Source organism: Musa acuminata, chromosome BXJ1-4, assembly GCF_036884655.1.
Source record: "Musa acuminata AAA Group cultivar baxijiao chromosome BXJ1-4, Cavendish_Baxijiao_AAA, whole genome shotgun sequence".
Lineage (NCBI taxonomy): Eukaryota > Viridiplantae > Streptophyta > Magnoliopsida > Zingiberales > Musaceae > Musa > Musa acuminata.
In genome coordinates this window covers 35,481,971-35,498,705 of record NC_088330.1, presented here as the reverse complement: position 1 = coordinate 35,498,705, position 16,735 = coordinate 35,481,971, and the positions used below count along the sequence as shown (strand labels likewise).

The 16,735-nt window shown below is 39.4% G+C and overlaps 2 protein-coding genes across 8 annotated transcripts; both read left to right on the top strand.

Moving 5' to 3' along the window:
- Nucleotides 1-2,094: 2,094 nt before the first annotated feature.
- On the top strand, nucleotides 2,095-13,721 carry LOC103996287 (serine/arginine-rich splicing factor SR34A). Of its 7 annotated transcripts, XM_018818743.2 has the most exons (16): nucleotides 2,101-2,162; nucleotides 2,782-2,823; nucleotides 2,889-2,968; nucleotides 3,049-3,120; nucleotides 3,271-3,380; nucleotides 4,675-4,740; nucleotides 4,821-4,895; nucleotides 4,972-5,080; nucleotides 5,188-5,234; nucleotides 5,312-5,369; nucleotides 11,276-11,325; nucleotides 11,409-11,465; nucleotides 12,383-12,468; nucleotides 12,665-12,751; nucleotides 12,867-12,903; nucleotides 13,506-13,721. In XM_018818743.2, exons 5-15 carry the CDS (start codon nucleotides 3,294-3,296, stop codon nucleotides 12,892-12,894), a joined length of 750 nt encoding a protein of 249 aa, XP_018674288.1. In that variant the 5' UTR covers nucleotides 2,101-2,162; nucleotides 2,782-2,823; nucleotides 2,889-2,968; nucleotides 3,049-3,120; nucleotides 3,271-3,293; the 3' UTR covers nucleotides 12,895-12,903; nucleotides 13,506-13,721. The 7 variants fall into 7 exon arrangements, with proteins under 7 accessions (XP_009415704.1, XP_018674288.1, XP_065032361.1 ...); XM_065176289.1 differs by having other exon boundaries at nucleotides 3,049-3,380; XM_009417429.3 differs by lacking the exons at nucleotides 2,889-2,968; nucleotides 3,049-3,120 and having other exon boundaries at nucleotides 2,095-2,138.
- Nucleotides 13,722-14,611: 890 nt separating this feature from the next.
- LOC135672565 (large ribosomal subunit protein P1-like) lies at nucleotides 14,612-15,787 on the top strand. The gene is made up of 5 exons (XM_065181060.1): nucleotides 14,612-14,750; nucleotides 14,834-14,927; nucleotides 15,047-15,170; nucleotides 15,275-15,369; nucleotides 15,504-15,787. Exons 2-5 carry the CDS (start codon nucleotides 14,850-14,852, stop codon nucleotides 15,555-15,557), a joined length of 351 nt encoding a protein of 116 aa, XP_065037132.1. The 5' UTR covers nucleotides 14,612-14,750; nucleotides 14,834-14,849; the 3' UTR covers nucleotides 15,558-15,787.
- Nucleotides 15,788-16,735: the final 948 nt, after the last annotated feature.

Sequence of the window (16,735 nt, the reverse complement as noted above, 5' to 3'; positions counted from 1 at the left end):
ATCAATTTTTCTTTTTTTTTTCCTCTAGAAAAACTTTGCCCGGTCACATTGGGTTGATTCTAATGTGAATTAGTCTATTGTCATACTAATTATAATATTTTTCAATAGGAATATAGTATTTTTGACACACCGATAAAAATATTATTATATAAAAATACTATGACTAATTCAAAAGTTAACATAAACTAAGTTATCGTTATTAGTTATGTTTAATATAAGCCATTTTTTTGGTTTAGGAACAAAAACAGACCAAAAAGTTGATTTAGAAAAATGATAAAAACACTATAATATCATTCAAAAATATCATAACTCATATAACAATGAATCAGTTCACTTCATCGATTGATCTAATTAAAAAAAAAAACTTCAAGTATCATGTTATTGTTCATACAATAATATGATATCATATTTTTATCATCTTGATTATTTATAATATTTTTAAATAAGTCTTGTTTTTAAGTATACTTTATGGTGTTCTTATTATGGTAATCAAAACACTATAATAAATTTAAAATATTATAAATTGATGAAAAAATAAAAATAATTTAGATATTTTTTTGAATTAGAGATGCTATTTAAGAAAAAAAATATTAATTAAAAATATCCAAATATATAAATATTTTATTAAAAAATCGTCCATAATATTTTATGCATCAATGTTTTCATATTTTTATGGAAATTCACCCCCACATCATTTTGCCGATCCAAAATCTTATGATTTGGTTCAGTGTTTTTATCTAGTAGTGGGCCCTCTTTCAGCGTGTGGGGCCCACACGAGAAGTTGTATTAGTTGACCGACACGAGAAGCGTTGAGATGTGACGTTTGTCTTCATCCCTCGCGAGCCTCTCTCTTCTTGATCCAACATTCGGCTGTGTAAGACTGGAAGGAACGAGTTACTAAGACAAGGCTGAGAGCTAATTATGGCTGCTGATGGAGACATACAGCAGATCAAGCTCACGCCACCCTTAAACGAGTCTGGTTAAGAGGCTTTTCTTAAGCGACAGTGGATTGGGTGGGCTCCCATAAATCAACGATCTATAAAGGATCACTGATCATGACATTAATATCAAACTCGCCCTTCCTCTAACATTAGTTTATCAATTGTTTTTAATGAAAGAAATATTAATAAAATATTTCCCTTTGCCTCATTTCCCGATTTATGAAGAAAAAATTGATTTATCTGTCAACATGAGTGCAACTTAACACATTATCCAACTTCTTATTACTAAAAACAAAAAAGAAAACTATATCACAAATTAAAATATACAGATACTTATACCCTTTCCATAGTGATGCATTACGAGAGATAGGACGTATCACATGAAGATAATCAGATATTGATCCCTATATATATGTATACATATATATATACATATATATATAAATATAAATATATATATGTATATATTCTCAATGAGGTATCTGTTTGTCATAATCTCCAAGATGCCTCTAATAACTCAAGCAATACAAGTAGATGTTAGCTTAAGGTGTAATTGGTTAAATTCTTTAGTTATAATATTCTTATATATATTTATAATATTTTTTAGAAAGTCACTATAATTGATATAAAAGTTTTTATATTTAATTATAGATTAATTATTAAACTAATAATAATGTATATTTTAAACTTTATTTTTGTATGTGGATGTTTTTCTATTGAATTTTGAGTTTGTTTATCTCAATCGTAATGTTTTTGGATAGATTTACAGTGTTTTGTAGGTAGATGTCAAAAAAATAAATATGTTAAAAAATATAAAATAATATAATCAGTAATATACCAGTTATAGTTTTCTAATATTTAGGCATTTTAAAGTTTATAATAAATAAAAAAATATTTTTTAAGAAATATGAAAAAGGGAAATCTCCGTGTAGAAAAGTAAAAGTACTCGAATGCCCTATATATATATATATATATATCTTCGTGGGTTAAATCGTGAGACGTCGATGGTTCAAATTAGCATGTGGGTTGGGCTGGGCTTTCTGTGCGGCTTAAGGTCCAAATTTGTTGCTTAGAGTCACGTGTTTGTCACGATATCACTAGGTCGACTCGGCACGCCCACACTTGCTATAAAATGCCCGCTCCTCCGGGATGCTCGCTCGCTCGCAGGGTAGGGTTCGGCGAAACGGAACTCGTCAGGTCGTCTCGTCAATTCCTCTTTTGGTTTGCCCTCTCACCTCTTGCCGTCTGTCATCTCATATACATCTGATTTAGTTTCCTCGGCGATTTGTTCTCTGCCGATGCTTGATCTGATCGAATTGCCTTTGGTGTCTCCTCTTGCCGTCTGTCATCTCATATACATCTGATTTAGTTTCCCCAGCGATTTGTTCTCTGCCGATGCTCGATCTGATCGAATTGCCTTTGGTGTCTCTGCAATCGATGTTAGATCTACGCTTTGGAACTGTTAGGTTCTTAAGGTCGATTGTTTTAGGGTTTATTTCTTTCCCCATTTTTGTCCCGAGAAGCTAATTATATAGTGAAGCAGTTTTGGTTTTAACTTCTTATGTTCTGTTTTGGTCCATCTGTTCGTCAATTTTTTGGACATTACGAGCTCTGTCCACTCCTTCCTCCTTACATATCTTTGGTTAAGTTAGAATTTTATTTATTTGTATCTGAGATGCAATTAGCAACAATATATTGTGTGGTTATTTATGTCAACATTGTACATGAAACACTTTGACTGTTTGCATGTTTGTTCTTTGTCTCACCGTCCTATGGAACTATTAGTGACGATGGCTAAACCAGAGGTAGACTAAGTCTTTTTTTATTATACTTATTCCAGGTCTTGTTCCATCAGTGCTCTTTATTGAAGGAATCTCAAAAGGTAAATGCGTAGATCTATTTCAAACCTTACTGTATGTTGTAACAACCACAAATCCTTTATGATAGATGATGGATGCTGGAAATGTGAGCTTTGGAGCTGTCAATAGGGCTATAGAGGAGTGGGAGGAATCTATTTGGAGTTTTAGGTACTTTGAGAGGTTCTGGCATTCACAAAGGAGAACTAAAGTGGATGGTTTATCCAACATATAATTTCAATTGATTATAGCTGTGGAGCCTTTTGGAGTGCTTGGGCAATGGAGCTTGGGGAGCACCATTCGCATCAAGAGTTGCTTTATTGGTTTGCCTCACAGTTTGGACTTTTTTTCTCAACTTTAATATCAACATGGGTCCTTGTCGCTCTGAAGAATCAACATTACCATGGAAGCAAGAAACTAAAAAACATGGATTTGATGTTTGGCTTGTTGCGTCTGAACCTTCTCTTTTACAGGGTTTACATCTTTAGTGCTGATCATGAGTGCTCGGTTGAGTCGTACCATTTATGTGGGCAACCTTCCTATAGACATACGAGAATCAGAAGTTGAAGATTTATTTTACAAGGTTTGAATTACAACCTATTTGTCAGATGCTCATTGCTCGTTAGTTCTCTTATTTATTTGATAAATCTATGAATTTCTCCAATTATTGATTTTTATTCGGACTTTTGCTCTGCATTCTTTGCTATTTAGTACCTGGTTAAATTATTTTATTCATGCTCCAGCCCAACCAAACACTATCCATCTGCTAGCATAATATGACACTCTCAGAGGCCTCTTGTCACACTTCTAGCCATGTACCAGAAAAGTTTAGTTCATACATGCTATACATGTAATTTTTGAATTGCTGCATTGGCATGGCAGTTTTGGTGCATATATATTTTGTAGGATCAGGTCACTACTTCTGATACATACGACTGTGAGAAGTATATATCACCTATATTTTATGGGGAGGACAGGACCAATGCTGGACCAACTCAATCAAACCTGGTCCATATTTTTGTGCATTGTATATTCAGTAACCAGGTAGGGTTAGCAAGTTCTAATTATGAAGCAGTTGGAGGGGCAATGAATTACTTTGTTTAATGTCATCCTCGAGGATTAAAGTTTTGGTCACCATCAATATATTGAGTGGTAACTCCTGTGCCATTTATCGTCAGTGGAAAAATATAATAAAAATTGAATGCCGACTGTACCTCTAGCACCAGTCCAACTAAGGATCAGTAAATACGGTTGGTATGTACTGGTTCAACGGATATTTGTAACCATGGTCCTATCTAATAATTTAATCCCCAACATATTGATACATCATTTCATACCAATCGAGGCTTCCTTCGATCCAAAAGTTGTCCATATAATATGGGGCAGCTAATTCTTGTTTTACAATTTTTTGACACTCACCAAATTGCAGACAGATTTGGTGCAAGGATTCAGGTAGGTTATTGTTCACAATGATGGATCAATTTAAAGCAGGTGTTGTACCATGAAGTATTGGATTTTTAGTTCTACAATCTGATATGTAGGAGCAGAGCATTGCAGTTTTTAGTTTGTTGACATGTTTTTGCATATGATTTTTGCCTACAAGAATAATTAGATATGAGTTATTTGATCATGCAAAACACGTTCCATTTGAAATTTTGAGTAGATCACTTAATTGTTAAACATCCAAGAATTTGATTCTGATGTGAGTTATTGCTGATCATGTAGTCAATTTTGACGGTATAATTTTTTGAAATATGCATGTGGCTTTACTCTTCTGGATTTGTTAATTAAATTATGTTGTTTATTGCAATAATGTTGTGTGTCTTAGAAGGTTCAACCATCATTACTTTTGATATGTTAACTTGTTCTTGTTATAGTATGGCCACGTAGTGGAAATTCAATTGAAGAATCCACCTCGCCCTCCTGGTTATTGTTTTGTTGAGGTAAATTTTATTAATGTGGAATTTGTTATATTACATTTTTAGGCTTCTAAGTTCTATAATTCAAACTGTTTTTTATTTAGTTTGAAAGTTCACGAGATGCTGAAGATGCAGTCAGGGGTCGCGATGGCTACAACTTTGATGGGCACCGTCTTAGGGTATTAAAATTATCTATTATGTTTGTGGACCATGTGTGCAATCAACTTTCAATTTATTGATCCTTTTTCAATAAAGGTTGAGCTAGCCCATGGTGGCAGAGGACAGTCAGTTTCGGTTGGACGAGGTGGTCGCCATGGGAGTGGAGGCAGCAAATTTGGAGTTTCACACCGTTCTGAATTTCGAGGTGATTAATAATAATTTCATAACATATTGTCGTATCTCTTGCTAATTCATCATAGTAATCTTTTATGCTAAGGTTCTGAAATATGTAACACATCTCAACTTCTGCAGTAATTGTGAAGGGACTTCCTTCTTCAGCTTCATGGCAGGATCTGAAGGTGTGTAAACTTCTTAGGGGATACCTTATAGATTGTTGTTTCCATTTTTCCGTGTTTTACACCTCCTGACATCTCAGGATCATATGAGGAAGGCTGGAGATGTATGTTTTGCGCAAGTTTTCCGTGATGGTGATGGTAGGTTCTGAAATCATTTTAGTGTTTCACTGTGAATTTATGATAACATTTGCAAATGTGACATAATAAACGAAGGTCACATTTAATTTTTACAGTTTTTTCACCATTTTAGTGTCAGTGATGAAAAAAATAGAGAACTCCTGAATGCTTGCCTGCATATGCACTTTTTCCCTTTATATGTTTATGTTTGGCAGTTGTCAGACATGCATTGGACGCTCATTTGAGTGACCTTGTCATAGTTTATGCTGCACTAAATAATTTCCTAAATTTATTTTCTCATTGTTAGCTCCAAAGGATTATAGATGCAGCAGATGAAACAGACAGCATGGTATAAGAGATAGGAGACCAAGAAGAATAAAGAAGAGAGGAAGGGGACCACGAGTTGAATAGAATGAGGAGAAATAATGAAGGGAGGTCTGCAAATGTCCCAAGGACAAACTCACTTTATGCAGCCAACCAGAGGTCTTAAAATAATTTTAACTAAAGATCCTTTTTCAGTCGGTCATCCTGAATTTAGAAAAGGACTAAATTGGGTCCACCTGTTACTTAAACTAGACATTCCTTTGTTTCAGATAATATGCGGATACAACTCCACCAAAAAAATTGATTAAATTTGACTAGGACAAGCGAGGATGTTCGGTATTTGTTTAGGATAATTGATAATAAACTACTAGGTTATGTTTATCACTTAAAATTAGTGATCAGAATCAGCAAAAATTGTTGGATAACTGAAGTATACCCAGCATTTGCTGCCATACTGACACGGACTTAGCTGGTTTTGCCTAAGTCGTGCGGCACCCTTGCGTGTCCGTCCGCAAAGGTCAGCCTCCCCGAAGCCTCCTATTGTCCCTTAGGACCATCAAAAGAGAGAACGGGTTAGAGAGAACGCCTCAAACGGGATCCACAAGCAAACATGTCCGGAAAACACTTCATAGACAATGCAAATTACAAACAGACTTTACAAGCTCTGAACAGTGGCACAACAAAGGGTAAAATGGTCCATTACAGACCGAAAAGCTCTCTCACGTGTCCACATGACACAACCTTTATTTACAAGCCTAAAGAGGCCACCAACCCAACTAAAATGGGACTTATAAGCCTTCGGCCGCCCCTTTACATTCTGTACAGGGCATGAACATGCCAAAAGACACGGACACACATAAGCATTACATCCAACGTCTTGTTGAGAAGTTTGTCCGTGACATTCTCCCCCACTTATCCCTTCGACGTCCTCGTCGAAGCCTTTGTGAACACTGCAACTCTTCGCCTTTGCTGAGTCTTCAATCTTCTGCTCCAGCTGCAATGCGCCTCCTGGCTCCCAGCTGCTCTCCGCTGCTGTTTTTGAGTAGTCGAACCTTTGATCCGCCATGCTTCTTCAACTCGCCAATGTCTCTGACTCTGGTGTGGGGTTGGTTGAGTTGTGTTGATCCTCGTTGATTCCTGCGGATCCACCAAATGAAGGAAAAGACCATCCTTACTGCGCCAGTCTCTCAAAATTTTCACATGCTGCTTGAACTGGGTGGATGCTTGTTGGAGCTTTAACGAGCATCGCCTCGCAAACTTCTGAAATTTTGGGTCCTTCCTCCACAAAATCTGCTCATTGACTCTTCTTTCAGTTAGTTGTCATATCCAAGTAGGTTCGCATCACTTCCGCTTTCGATTGGCATTTCGTTGGGAAATGAAGCGGACAATCTACTCTCAGTAGCACTGATCACCGTTGGTGAGGATTTGACAACTATTGTCTTCCATTATCTTCGAAGGGTCTTTGAACTTGTGCAGAGCTCCTCTGCTGGATAGATAAGAGAACTGGGGTACTCGGTTTCGCCCATTCTCTTAAGAGTTGAGAAGGCAAAGGTTACTTGACTTCGCCCGCCTCCTCGAGGTTGTACTTCATGCATCGAGCTGGTTACTGGCCTTCGCCTGCTCTTTGCTCACACTTCTGAAGCACATGAAGTGTTTGCACTCCTTGCATTGAGTTAGTTACTGTGATTCACCTTCTCAATGCCATCGAACTTCTGGAATGCGGGAAGTTTTCACCCCAACTTGGAGTAATTCTCTAATAGATGAGGTCGCCTCTGGGATTGTACCGTCTTCTCCATCAACCCTGCCGCCTACTCCACTGAGTAGCAAAGGTACAGCACCGCGTACTGCTTGCTTCGTTCCTTGGTCGTGCACTCTTGCATGACCCGAAGTCCTTCACTTACGGCTATCTTGATGAGAAACTTGTTGACACCGGTCTTACGAAGTTTCTTGGCCTCTGCCCTTCAGCCTTGTCTCGGTACTTGGAGATTGCCTCTGCATACTCCACCTCCTCGGCCCCTTTCACGACCAAACGCTCTCCCTCCGTGAGAGCAAGGGATCAATGACTTTGACGGAAGTCCCGCCTCTGCGGTACCATGGCGCTGCCATGCCCATGGCCCTACTATCCGTCGCCTCGCATCTGAATCCCTTTTCTTCACGATCAGTAGAGATGTCTCCGTGGCACTCCTCTGAGTCCACCTCCATTCTAACTGATTGCTTGACTTTGGGTAGCTAAGTCCCTCTGGACTCATCGTCGCTTCCTCGCCCCTTTCGACCCCCTGCTCCAACACCTCCGTGTTCTCCAAGCAGTATGTTTGGTCGATGGAAAGACAGACTGCAACTCCCATGCATGGCCTCTGCCATCGCATTGTAGGGTTTGCACCGATTCTGTTCTCCATAGCTTCCTTGGTAGCAACGTTCGCTTACTCGGCCTTGTCCTCTGACTTGCCGGGCTCCCTTAAGCGAATATGAGCTCTGGAGCAGTCCAACTCTCCAGCTGCTTCGATCATACCTCTGCATGATCAAGTCCCTCACATGGGACTCCCTGGTACTTGCATACGAACTTTTCCCTTGGTGGAACCCAGCCCCCATATGCTGATGACCAAGGTTTTCATCCGATGCAAAATTCGGTGCACGCCCGGAAGACCCGCCTCTGCGGTACCATGGCCTTCACTCCTTGAATCCATAGCCCTTCTTACCGTCGTGTTGTTCACCAAAGCGGAGCTCCCAGTAGCTCCCGATCATACCTCCATATGATCACATCCCTCACGGGACAAGGTCGTGTGTATCGCATTGCCATCGAACTGTTCCACCACGATCCGCTGCACCATGTCGCCTCCTGGTGACATCTCCATTGCATTCTGATCCTTGTGGAATAAACTCGAATTGTGAACCCTCCGCTGTGTGGCCTCTGCCAATACATCGCAGGGTCTCCTCCACCTTCGATTTTGTTCGCTCCTTTGGCAATCGATCTTCATCCACCCACTCTTGGGTCACACCTAGATGAAGCACCGCTCTAGGACAGTCCGTCGCCTAGTAGCTCCCGAAGTCCACCGACTTCACTGTAATTTGTGCACCATTGTCTGGATCCTGGGCCTCTGCCCCTACCAGCACAATTTCCGCTGCGCACCGCTTCCTTCATAGCAACTCGAATGGCAACACTGTGGCATATTCTTCAAGAGTACCCGCCTCTGCGTCCTCTTGCCCCGTGCTAAGGCCTTCTGAACCCAACTTCGCCTCCGCAAATTGAGTCGCCTTAGTTCCTCCATCAAATGCTTCTCCGAGATAAGGTGCATGTGCCCCGAAGCTCCCTTCGTCTTTGGCACCATGCAAGATGAGTCCACTCCGTCAGAATGAAGGACCCATGGAACAACATGATCCTGCTCTTGCCTCTGCAAGAGCTCATGTCCTTGACCTCTGTCTAAGAAAAGCACTGTGCCTCTGCTCCATGTTCCAACTTCTCTGCTGGCTCCCTTCATACGGCTAGGTACTTCGCCAAGTTACACCCAAGTTGCTCCGCTCCTCGTTTTTGCATTGAGTCGATGGTGGCCCTCGCGCCCACCATTCCACGGGTCAGCCCTCCCTTGAGTCCGATCTCCACATCGACTCCAAGTGTGCCTTCATTTAAGTTGCTTCAGGTCGCTCCCCCACTTGATCTCGCAATGCATCCACCAATGCATTCTCTCGAGCGAGATCATGCGACGACTCCTCGCCGCTTGCTCAGTCCATCGAGCTTCGTGGAGTTGTTGTTTGTGAGGTACTCCTCCTCAACATGTGAAGTCCGTCTCACATGATTCTCCCTCTGGAGTGCCGAGACTTATCCCTCCTGGATAACTATCCCGTTGGAGCAACATCTCTCTTCGTTTCGGAGACCCCCATCCCCTTGGACTACTCCGATCTGCTGAACAAACTGTGCATTGTTCTGCCTCCTGCAAACGCACTTGCTAGATTGCGACTCCCCGTCAATACAGCCCCCACTGCACCCCTCAAGGTCTAGCAACATGCTGAACTCGTTGCACACTTCAGCCTCCTCCGGACGTATCCTTCGCATGCCGAAGAGAAAGTTTCAATGCTCCATGGTGCCGAGTCTCGGCCGCCTTGGGATGGCCACGAACATTCCGTCGTCCGCATACAAGCCCATGCATGAGTACCAAATTCTTCGAGTTAGCAATTCCCCTCACCTCTGTGAGCTTTGCATAACTCTTTTGGTCGTTGAGCAACTCATTCCACCTTGGATGGTCTCATTCTTGCCAAGCGCCTCGCTTGCCTAGAGCACCATCAAGTATAGTTGTCAACGTTGAGCCGTAGCTCAAACTCAGCCATCCCAACCTTTGTGCGCTCCAAATTCTTCCAAGCTTGCCTGTTCTCGTGGTGCCTCTTGCGCGAAGGGTTGGCCATTCCTCTGAATGCCAATCTCGGATGCCCGCTCCTCTGAGCGACTCCTTTCCCTACATCTCCATGCCCGTTTTCCCTCAAACGGTCGCGCGTGTGCTGACTGCCCTCAACGCAGCCCCGCTAGGTCCCCCACGTTTGCATGTCAAGTGTTTCTATGAGTGCTTGTCCCGCTCTGATACCATATGACACGGACTTAGCTGGTTTTGCCTAAGTCGTGCGGCACCCTTGCGTGTCCGTCCGCAAAGGTCAGCCTCCCCGAAGCCTCCTATTGTCCCTTAGGACCATCAAAAGAGAGAACGGGTTAGAGAGAACGCCTCAAACGGGATCCACAAGCAAACATGTCCGGAAAACACTTCATAGACAATGCAAATTACAAACAGACTTTACAAGCTCTGAACAGTGGCACAACAAAGGGTAAAATGGTCCATTACAGACCGAAAAGCTCTCTCACGTGTCCACATGACACAACCTTTATTTACAAGCCTAAAGAGGCCACCAACCCAACTAAAATGGGACTTATAAGCCTTCGGCCGCCCCTTTACATTCTGTACAGGGCATGAACATGCCAAAAGACACGGACACACATAAGCATTACATCCAACGTCTTGTTGAGAAGTTTGTCCGTGACAATACGGTTGGCCCTTATTATGTTCTTCTTTCTCAATGATATATGCATGAGAATATATAATGCTGAGAATTTTCCAAGATCAGGGGTTTTTTTTAAAGATAAATAGTAGTCTGTACCCTTTTGCTCTCCACTCTTCTTGTCGTGTTAGGAGGCAACATCACCATTTTATGACCGTAAATAGTAGTCTGTACTCCCTGTGGAATTATAGCTGGAGAGCATAAAATAATCACATTATTGCTACATCATGTATACAACAGAATCAAACCTAGTCCACATATGGTTGTCCTTTTGTTTATAATATTACACATTAAGACAGGCATATGATATGCATCCATAATCTATCACAATTTGCAGACAAATCCAAAGCTGAAACACCTTTATGCCATATTTAATTGACATGGTTGATCAACCAGCTAATCTCTTTTATCACTCGATCCAACAGCACCTGTCAGGGTTTGCTGATTGTTCAACCTGGGATCTCTCCTTGCTTGTTTTCTCATTTATTTGCTAGTTGTGCCATCTCCATCACCTACTTATGCTGCATGCATCAATGTTGCATAAAAAATTGCTTTTATTTTTCCAGGTGCGATGGGTTTGGTTGATTATACTAATTATGAAGACATGAAATATGCAGTAAGTTGCCTGCTTGGCCATTTGTCATTCTTTTAAGAATGCATGTTATCGATGGCTTCCTATTGTTCTTTTTTGCTTTCCAGATAAGGAAACTTGATGACACTGAGTTTAGAAATCCCTTTTCGAGGTCCTATATTCGGGTATGTTCTATCAAAAATCTTGGGTGTGAATTACGAAATAAAGTAACAATGAAACAGTTATTACATTTTGCTTATTTTCAATACCTATTAACTGTCATATAGGAACTTGATTTAGCAAAATCTGCTTCTCATTATGTTGAGTAGAGGGATAAACATATTGGACAAAATCCTAGGACTTTTTGTCTTCTCTTACCATGTGAATATTGAATGTTGTCGGACTTTATGTTCCAGTGTTTCAATTAAATATACAACTAGTTGCACATCACCTATTCCAAGTTGATATAGATTGGGATATCCAGTAGTAACCAGCTTATAATGCACCATAGATTGGGATTTCACGGTTATATTTGTAAAATAGATATTTGTGGGAATAACAAGCAAAAAAAATTTTATAAGAAAAATAAGAATAAAAATGTTAAAAAATAAGGAAAATAAATGTAAAAAATAAAAATAAAGGTATGTTTGCAGAACAATAAGAAAAAATATATTTGTGCAAAATTTTTTATGTCAAATCATGATATTATTGGCTTGGGTCCAAGTAAGACATGGAAGTGCATTGATACAAGTAGTTCGGCATAGTCTTAAACAGGTACAAACAAGAACAAACAAAAACTATACAGAATCAATATCCCGTTACAACTGAAATGCTCACAAAGTGACATATGCCGACACAGTTTGTCATATTGTTAAGGCTGATTTTGCTGAGATTTCACATCTGCATACTACTTTACTTGCTTGGATGATTTTCCCCTGAAATTTTTATCCGACTTAACAGACTTTTAATTGTCTGCTATTTTTTACTAAATAATTATTTGATTATTAGAAATTAATAACAATTTGACAGTATAAATTCTATAATTTGATTTAACAAGTGTACCCCATTCGTTTTCTATTTCATTTGCCCCTTGTTTTTCTAGGTAAAAAGCTACGAGAGAAGTATGTCAAAGAGTCGAAGCCAAAGCCGAAGCCGCAGCAGAAGCAGAGGCCCTAGACGGAGTCGGAGGTAAATCTTGAGTTTTATTTATTGCTTCGCTTCTAAGGATCCTCCTTAAACTTGCACTTATTGTTTAAAGCTAGTACAAGTAATTGGTTGCATTTAGAGATTAAGAATATCTTTACATCTCCTATGGTCCTAGTAGATGCAACTCCAAATAATCTTTATGTAATGTAACTGATTTTCGATTTTCTGTTTTCTTTAGCAAATCAATTGAACGGCCTCTATCACGATCAGTATCCAAGTCTGCATCTCCAAGACCCAGATCTGTGTCTCCAGCCAGAATGTCAAGGTAATTTAATGTAAAAATTGATATGTTTTTCTGTGTTTTATGTTAATTTTCTATAAATTTAACATTATTGTATCTTTCATTTTACTCCAACCAACATTTTGTGTTGTACATACAGATCAAGGTCTAGATCAAAGTCAGGCTGACTATGCCAGGTATTCTTTAAAATGCTGAACTGTAGTTGAGTGAAAAATCATATTTAGTGTATTCATGGATTTTAAAAGACATGATGCCTCTCTCATTTAATATAGATAATAGATGAAAGCATGATAAGGAGAACAAATTAGGATTAACATAAACAAATAGGCTTGTGATGCATTTTTTGAATTGGAAATCAACAATCAACACAGAGTGTTACCACCAGATTATCAACTGAAATTTTCTTCATAGCTATTATTCCTTCTTGCGTGCATTTAACGAGGATTTATTAAGCTTGTTGGACAACCCCGTGGATTAGTTACTTTTTTCTTTGCTGTATCTAGCTGGTACCATAACAAATTACTTTGATTTTGATATATTCTCACTACATGCAGTTCCCTGAATTGCTAACTATTCTTATGCTGGTGTAATTCATCTTAGAAAAACAAAGAAAATTGTGGTGGTACGAGTACAAAAGGATTTCTTTAAACAGGCACTTTTGCCTACTATTAAAGTTCCAGTTGGTTGGTTTTATAGCTGTTATGCATTCTATGCCTACACTTTGTACATCTTGGTCTCAAAAAAAGGCCTTTAAACAGATACATTTTTTTTTCTCCAGGTTTCACGACTACTCCATAGAGTCTCCAGTTGCGGGTCTGAAACCTTCATCCGTTTAATGCTCTCCAACCTACTGCGTTGCTTCACTCTATGCATGAAGTTTAGTTTGAGGTATTACTGTTTTGAATTCTATGTATAAGAGCTTGCGCACAAGGATGGCTGAATCACTTCTTTGTGTTTGTTTTCCCTTTAAAATGGTGGATCAAACTTTGTCGACTGTTCTGTGTGATCTCCTGAGGTTTTTACATGTCAACTTAAGCGAAGTTTATGGTTGTCCCTAGAAATTATGAGATAATATATATTATACTTCAAATATTACGATCCGTGCTATTTATTCCTTCTATTAACATCCAAAGCCTTCCTTCATCTATCAGTGGAGTAGCTTGGGTTGGTCTAAATGTATTTTTGGGTTTGGGTTTGGTTGAGATATCTCAATCCTGTTCGAATTCATGTTAATGTTGCTTCAAATCCCAAATTCAACACTTGAATCCAACCCACCGGAATCCTCTCTCTCTCTCTCTCTCTCTCTCTCTCTATATATATATATATATATATATATAGAGAGAGAGAGAGAGAGAGAGAGAGACATCAAAATTGAAACAGCACAGCCTCTGGTTGTATATATATATGCATCGGTTGGAGGTAGGGTAGCCAGAACAACTCGACTTGAACCTATATCTCCACATATGATTGTTTACTGTAGTTCATAGATATTAAGCGTAAAAGTGACAAGCACTTCTCAACTTCAACGTGAATATATATACAACGTATATTCTCGTGCCAATACCAATTACCAACCATATGCGTCGCCCATCATCCAACATTAGGTAGGTAAAATGAAACCGAAGAGTAATCTTTAAATTACACGGTCAATTCAAATCTACGAAGCGTGAGAAGAATACGAACAAATTATTTATTCTAATATATATATATATATATATATATATATATATATATATATATATATATATATATATATATATATATATATAATGTGTGTATGAGTTTCATTTTCTAGCCGTAAGCAGTTGAAACAACTAACTCAAGATATCTTAAAAATATATTTAAAATATAAAAAATGCAATATATTGCACCGCGGAGGAGGCCGAACAGTCGAGCCGCGCTTTCTCGCGCATAGCGTGCCCGAGAAACCCTAGTTCTTCTGTCCTATAAATTCCACTACTCCCGCTTGCCGCCGTCGAGAACCCCTCATTTCTCTTCTTCTTGATCGCCTATATCTCCCAAAGTAAGCTTTTGTCCCACTTTCCTCGAGATCTTTTCCTTTTAGTTATCTGTTGTTTTATTCTTTCATTCGTCAATCGGTTGCAGAGTTCTTCGTCGACCGATGGCCGCCTCATCGATCGGAGAGCTCGCCTGCACCTACGCTGCTCTCATCCTTAACGATGACGACATCGCCATTACGGTTCTTCCCATGCTTCCCACTTGTTTTTTTTTTTTGGTGTTTTGCTCCTTGTGATCATGTAGTTCTTTTTTCCTCGGTGCTATCTGATTTGTTTATTTTTGCATTTCCGAAACGATCAGTCGGAGAAAATCTCAACCTTGGTGAAGGCCGCAAACGTGACGATCGACTCCTACTGGGCGCCTCTCTTCGCCAAGCTCCTCGAGAAGAGGAGCGTCGACGACCTCATCTTGAGCGTGGGATCCGGTTCGATTTAGTTGCTTTCTTTTTCGTCGTCTCCGTTTTGAATTTTTTGCTGAGAAAAAATGGATTTTGATCCCATTTTACTTAGTCTCTGAATGTTCTTGCAGGAGGTGGTGGTGCACCTATTGGAGTCTCCGCTGCCCCAGCCGCTGGCGATGGTGGTTCTGTTCCTGCAGCCGCTCCTGCTGCTGAGGAGAAAAAGGTGACATTTTTTGTTCTTTGTTTTCTGTTTCCTATATTCGTTACACGAGAATGCTAATCATTTCATCGAAGTGGAGAAAGGGTTTGATTTGTTTTGTTCCGCTGTTGTTGATGCTGCTGTTGTTTTGGTTGCAGGAGGAGCCCAAGGAAGAGAGTGACGATGACATGGGATTCAGTTTGTTTGATTAGAGAGAAAGAGAGAGAGATCTTCACATTATCATCCTTTGTCAGTTTTGATTTTGAAGTTACTTATTGCCATCATTAAGTCTAGTCTTTAGGAATTTTGATGTTCTTATGATCTGCTGAGGTTAATTTGTTTCTTTAGGTGAACTCGAGATGACATAGTTTTTGTTCTTGTAAAATTTGAGACTTTCTCAAATACAAATGTTGATGTTTCTCTTGTTAATTTGTTTGTTTAGGTGAACTCAACAAATACTAATGTTGAGAGTGACAAGAATAAATTTCATTTGCAGGGTAAGGTGGCTAAATTAGCCTAATCTTGACCCTACATTTGATCCATTGAACTGATATATGCTGAGATATGGGTTTGTATGTCTCCATATATTTTCTTTGTTGTTCACATCATGCTAGATGGATTATTATTAATATTATCTTTAAGAAAACATCCTATGGTTAAGATGTAATGTGTAGCAAACCTCGCTAGAGTTAGTGGTTTGCATTTTGTTTGGAGGGACACGATTGACCGTCGATCTTTTATGTGTTGATCTTCAAAGCACAGGATGTACCCCTTTTTTTACTTTGATATGGTTATCTTCTCTTTTTCAAAAGGAAAAATATAATGTGTAGAGTAAATTTTTAAAGAAAGATTGATTATTATTGTTCGAAATGTACTTAAAATATTCGTGTCTTGTTTATTTTGGTGACTGTATTTCAAGTTACAGTGAGCAAACTACACATACCTAACTATGAGTTAGGCTAATGGCATCAATGTATATGGTATGGTTTCTATCCATGCTACTATGGTAGTGCAATGCAGTGGTGGATGGAAGGAAGGTTACAGATGGGTTATAATTTGCATCCATCCACCAATAGAATCTTATTGTCATAGAGGTGTTTATGGTATATCATCAATTTGGTTTTATAGGTTGGTCATTGCAGAAAAATAGCAAATCTGCTTCACTGTTAACCTGTTAATTATTAGAATCAATATGGGTCTTACAAGGATTAATCCGAGTACTCCTTAGCTCCCTCACCAAGTAAGTAACACCTAAGTAAAAGTCTAGGAACCATCTACACCCTAAGGTGGAGGTCGTGCCATGTATCTCGACTTGTCAAAATGGGCTCGTGAGATCTACTCAATCCACGGTTGAGAAAGAAAAATATGACTTTGTATTAATAGTTGACAA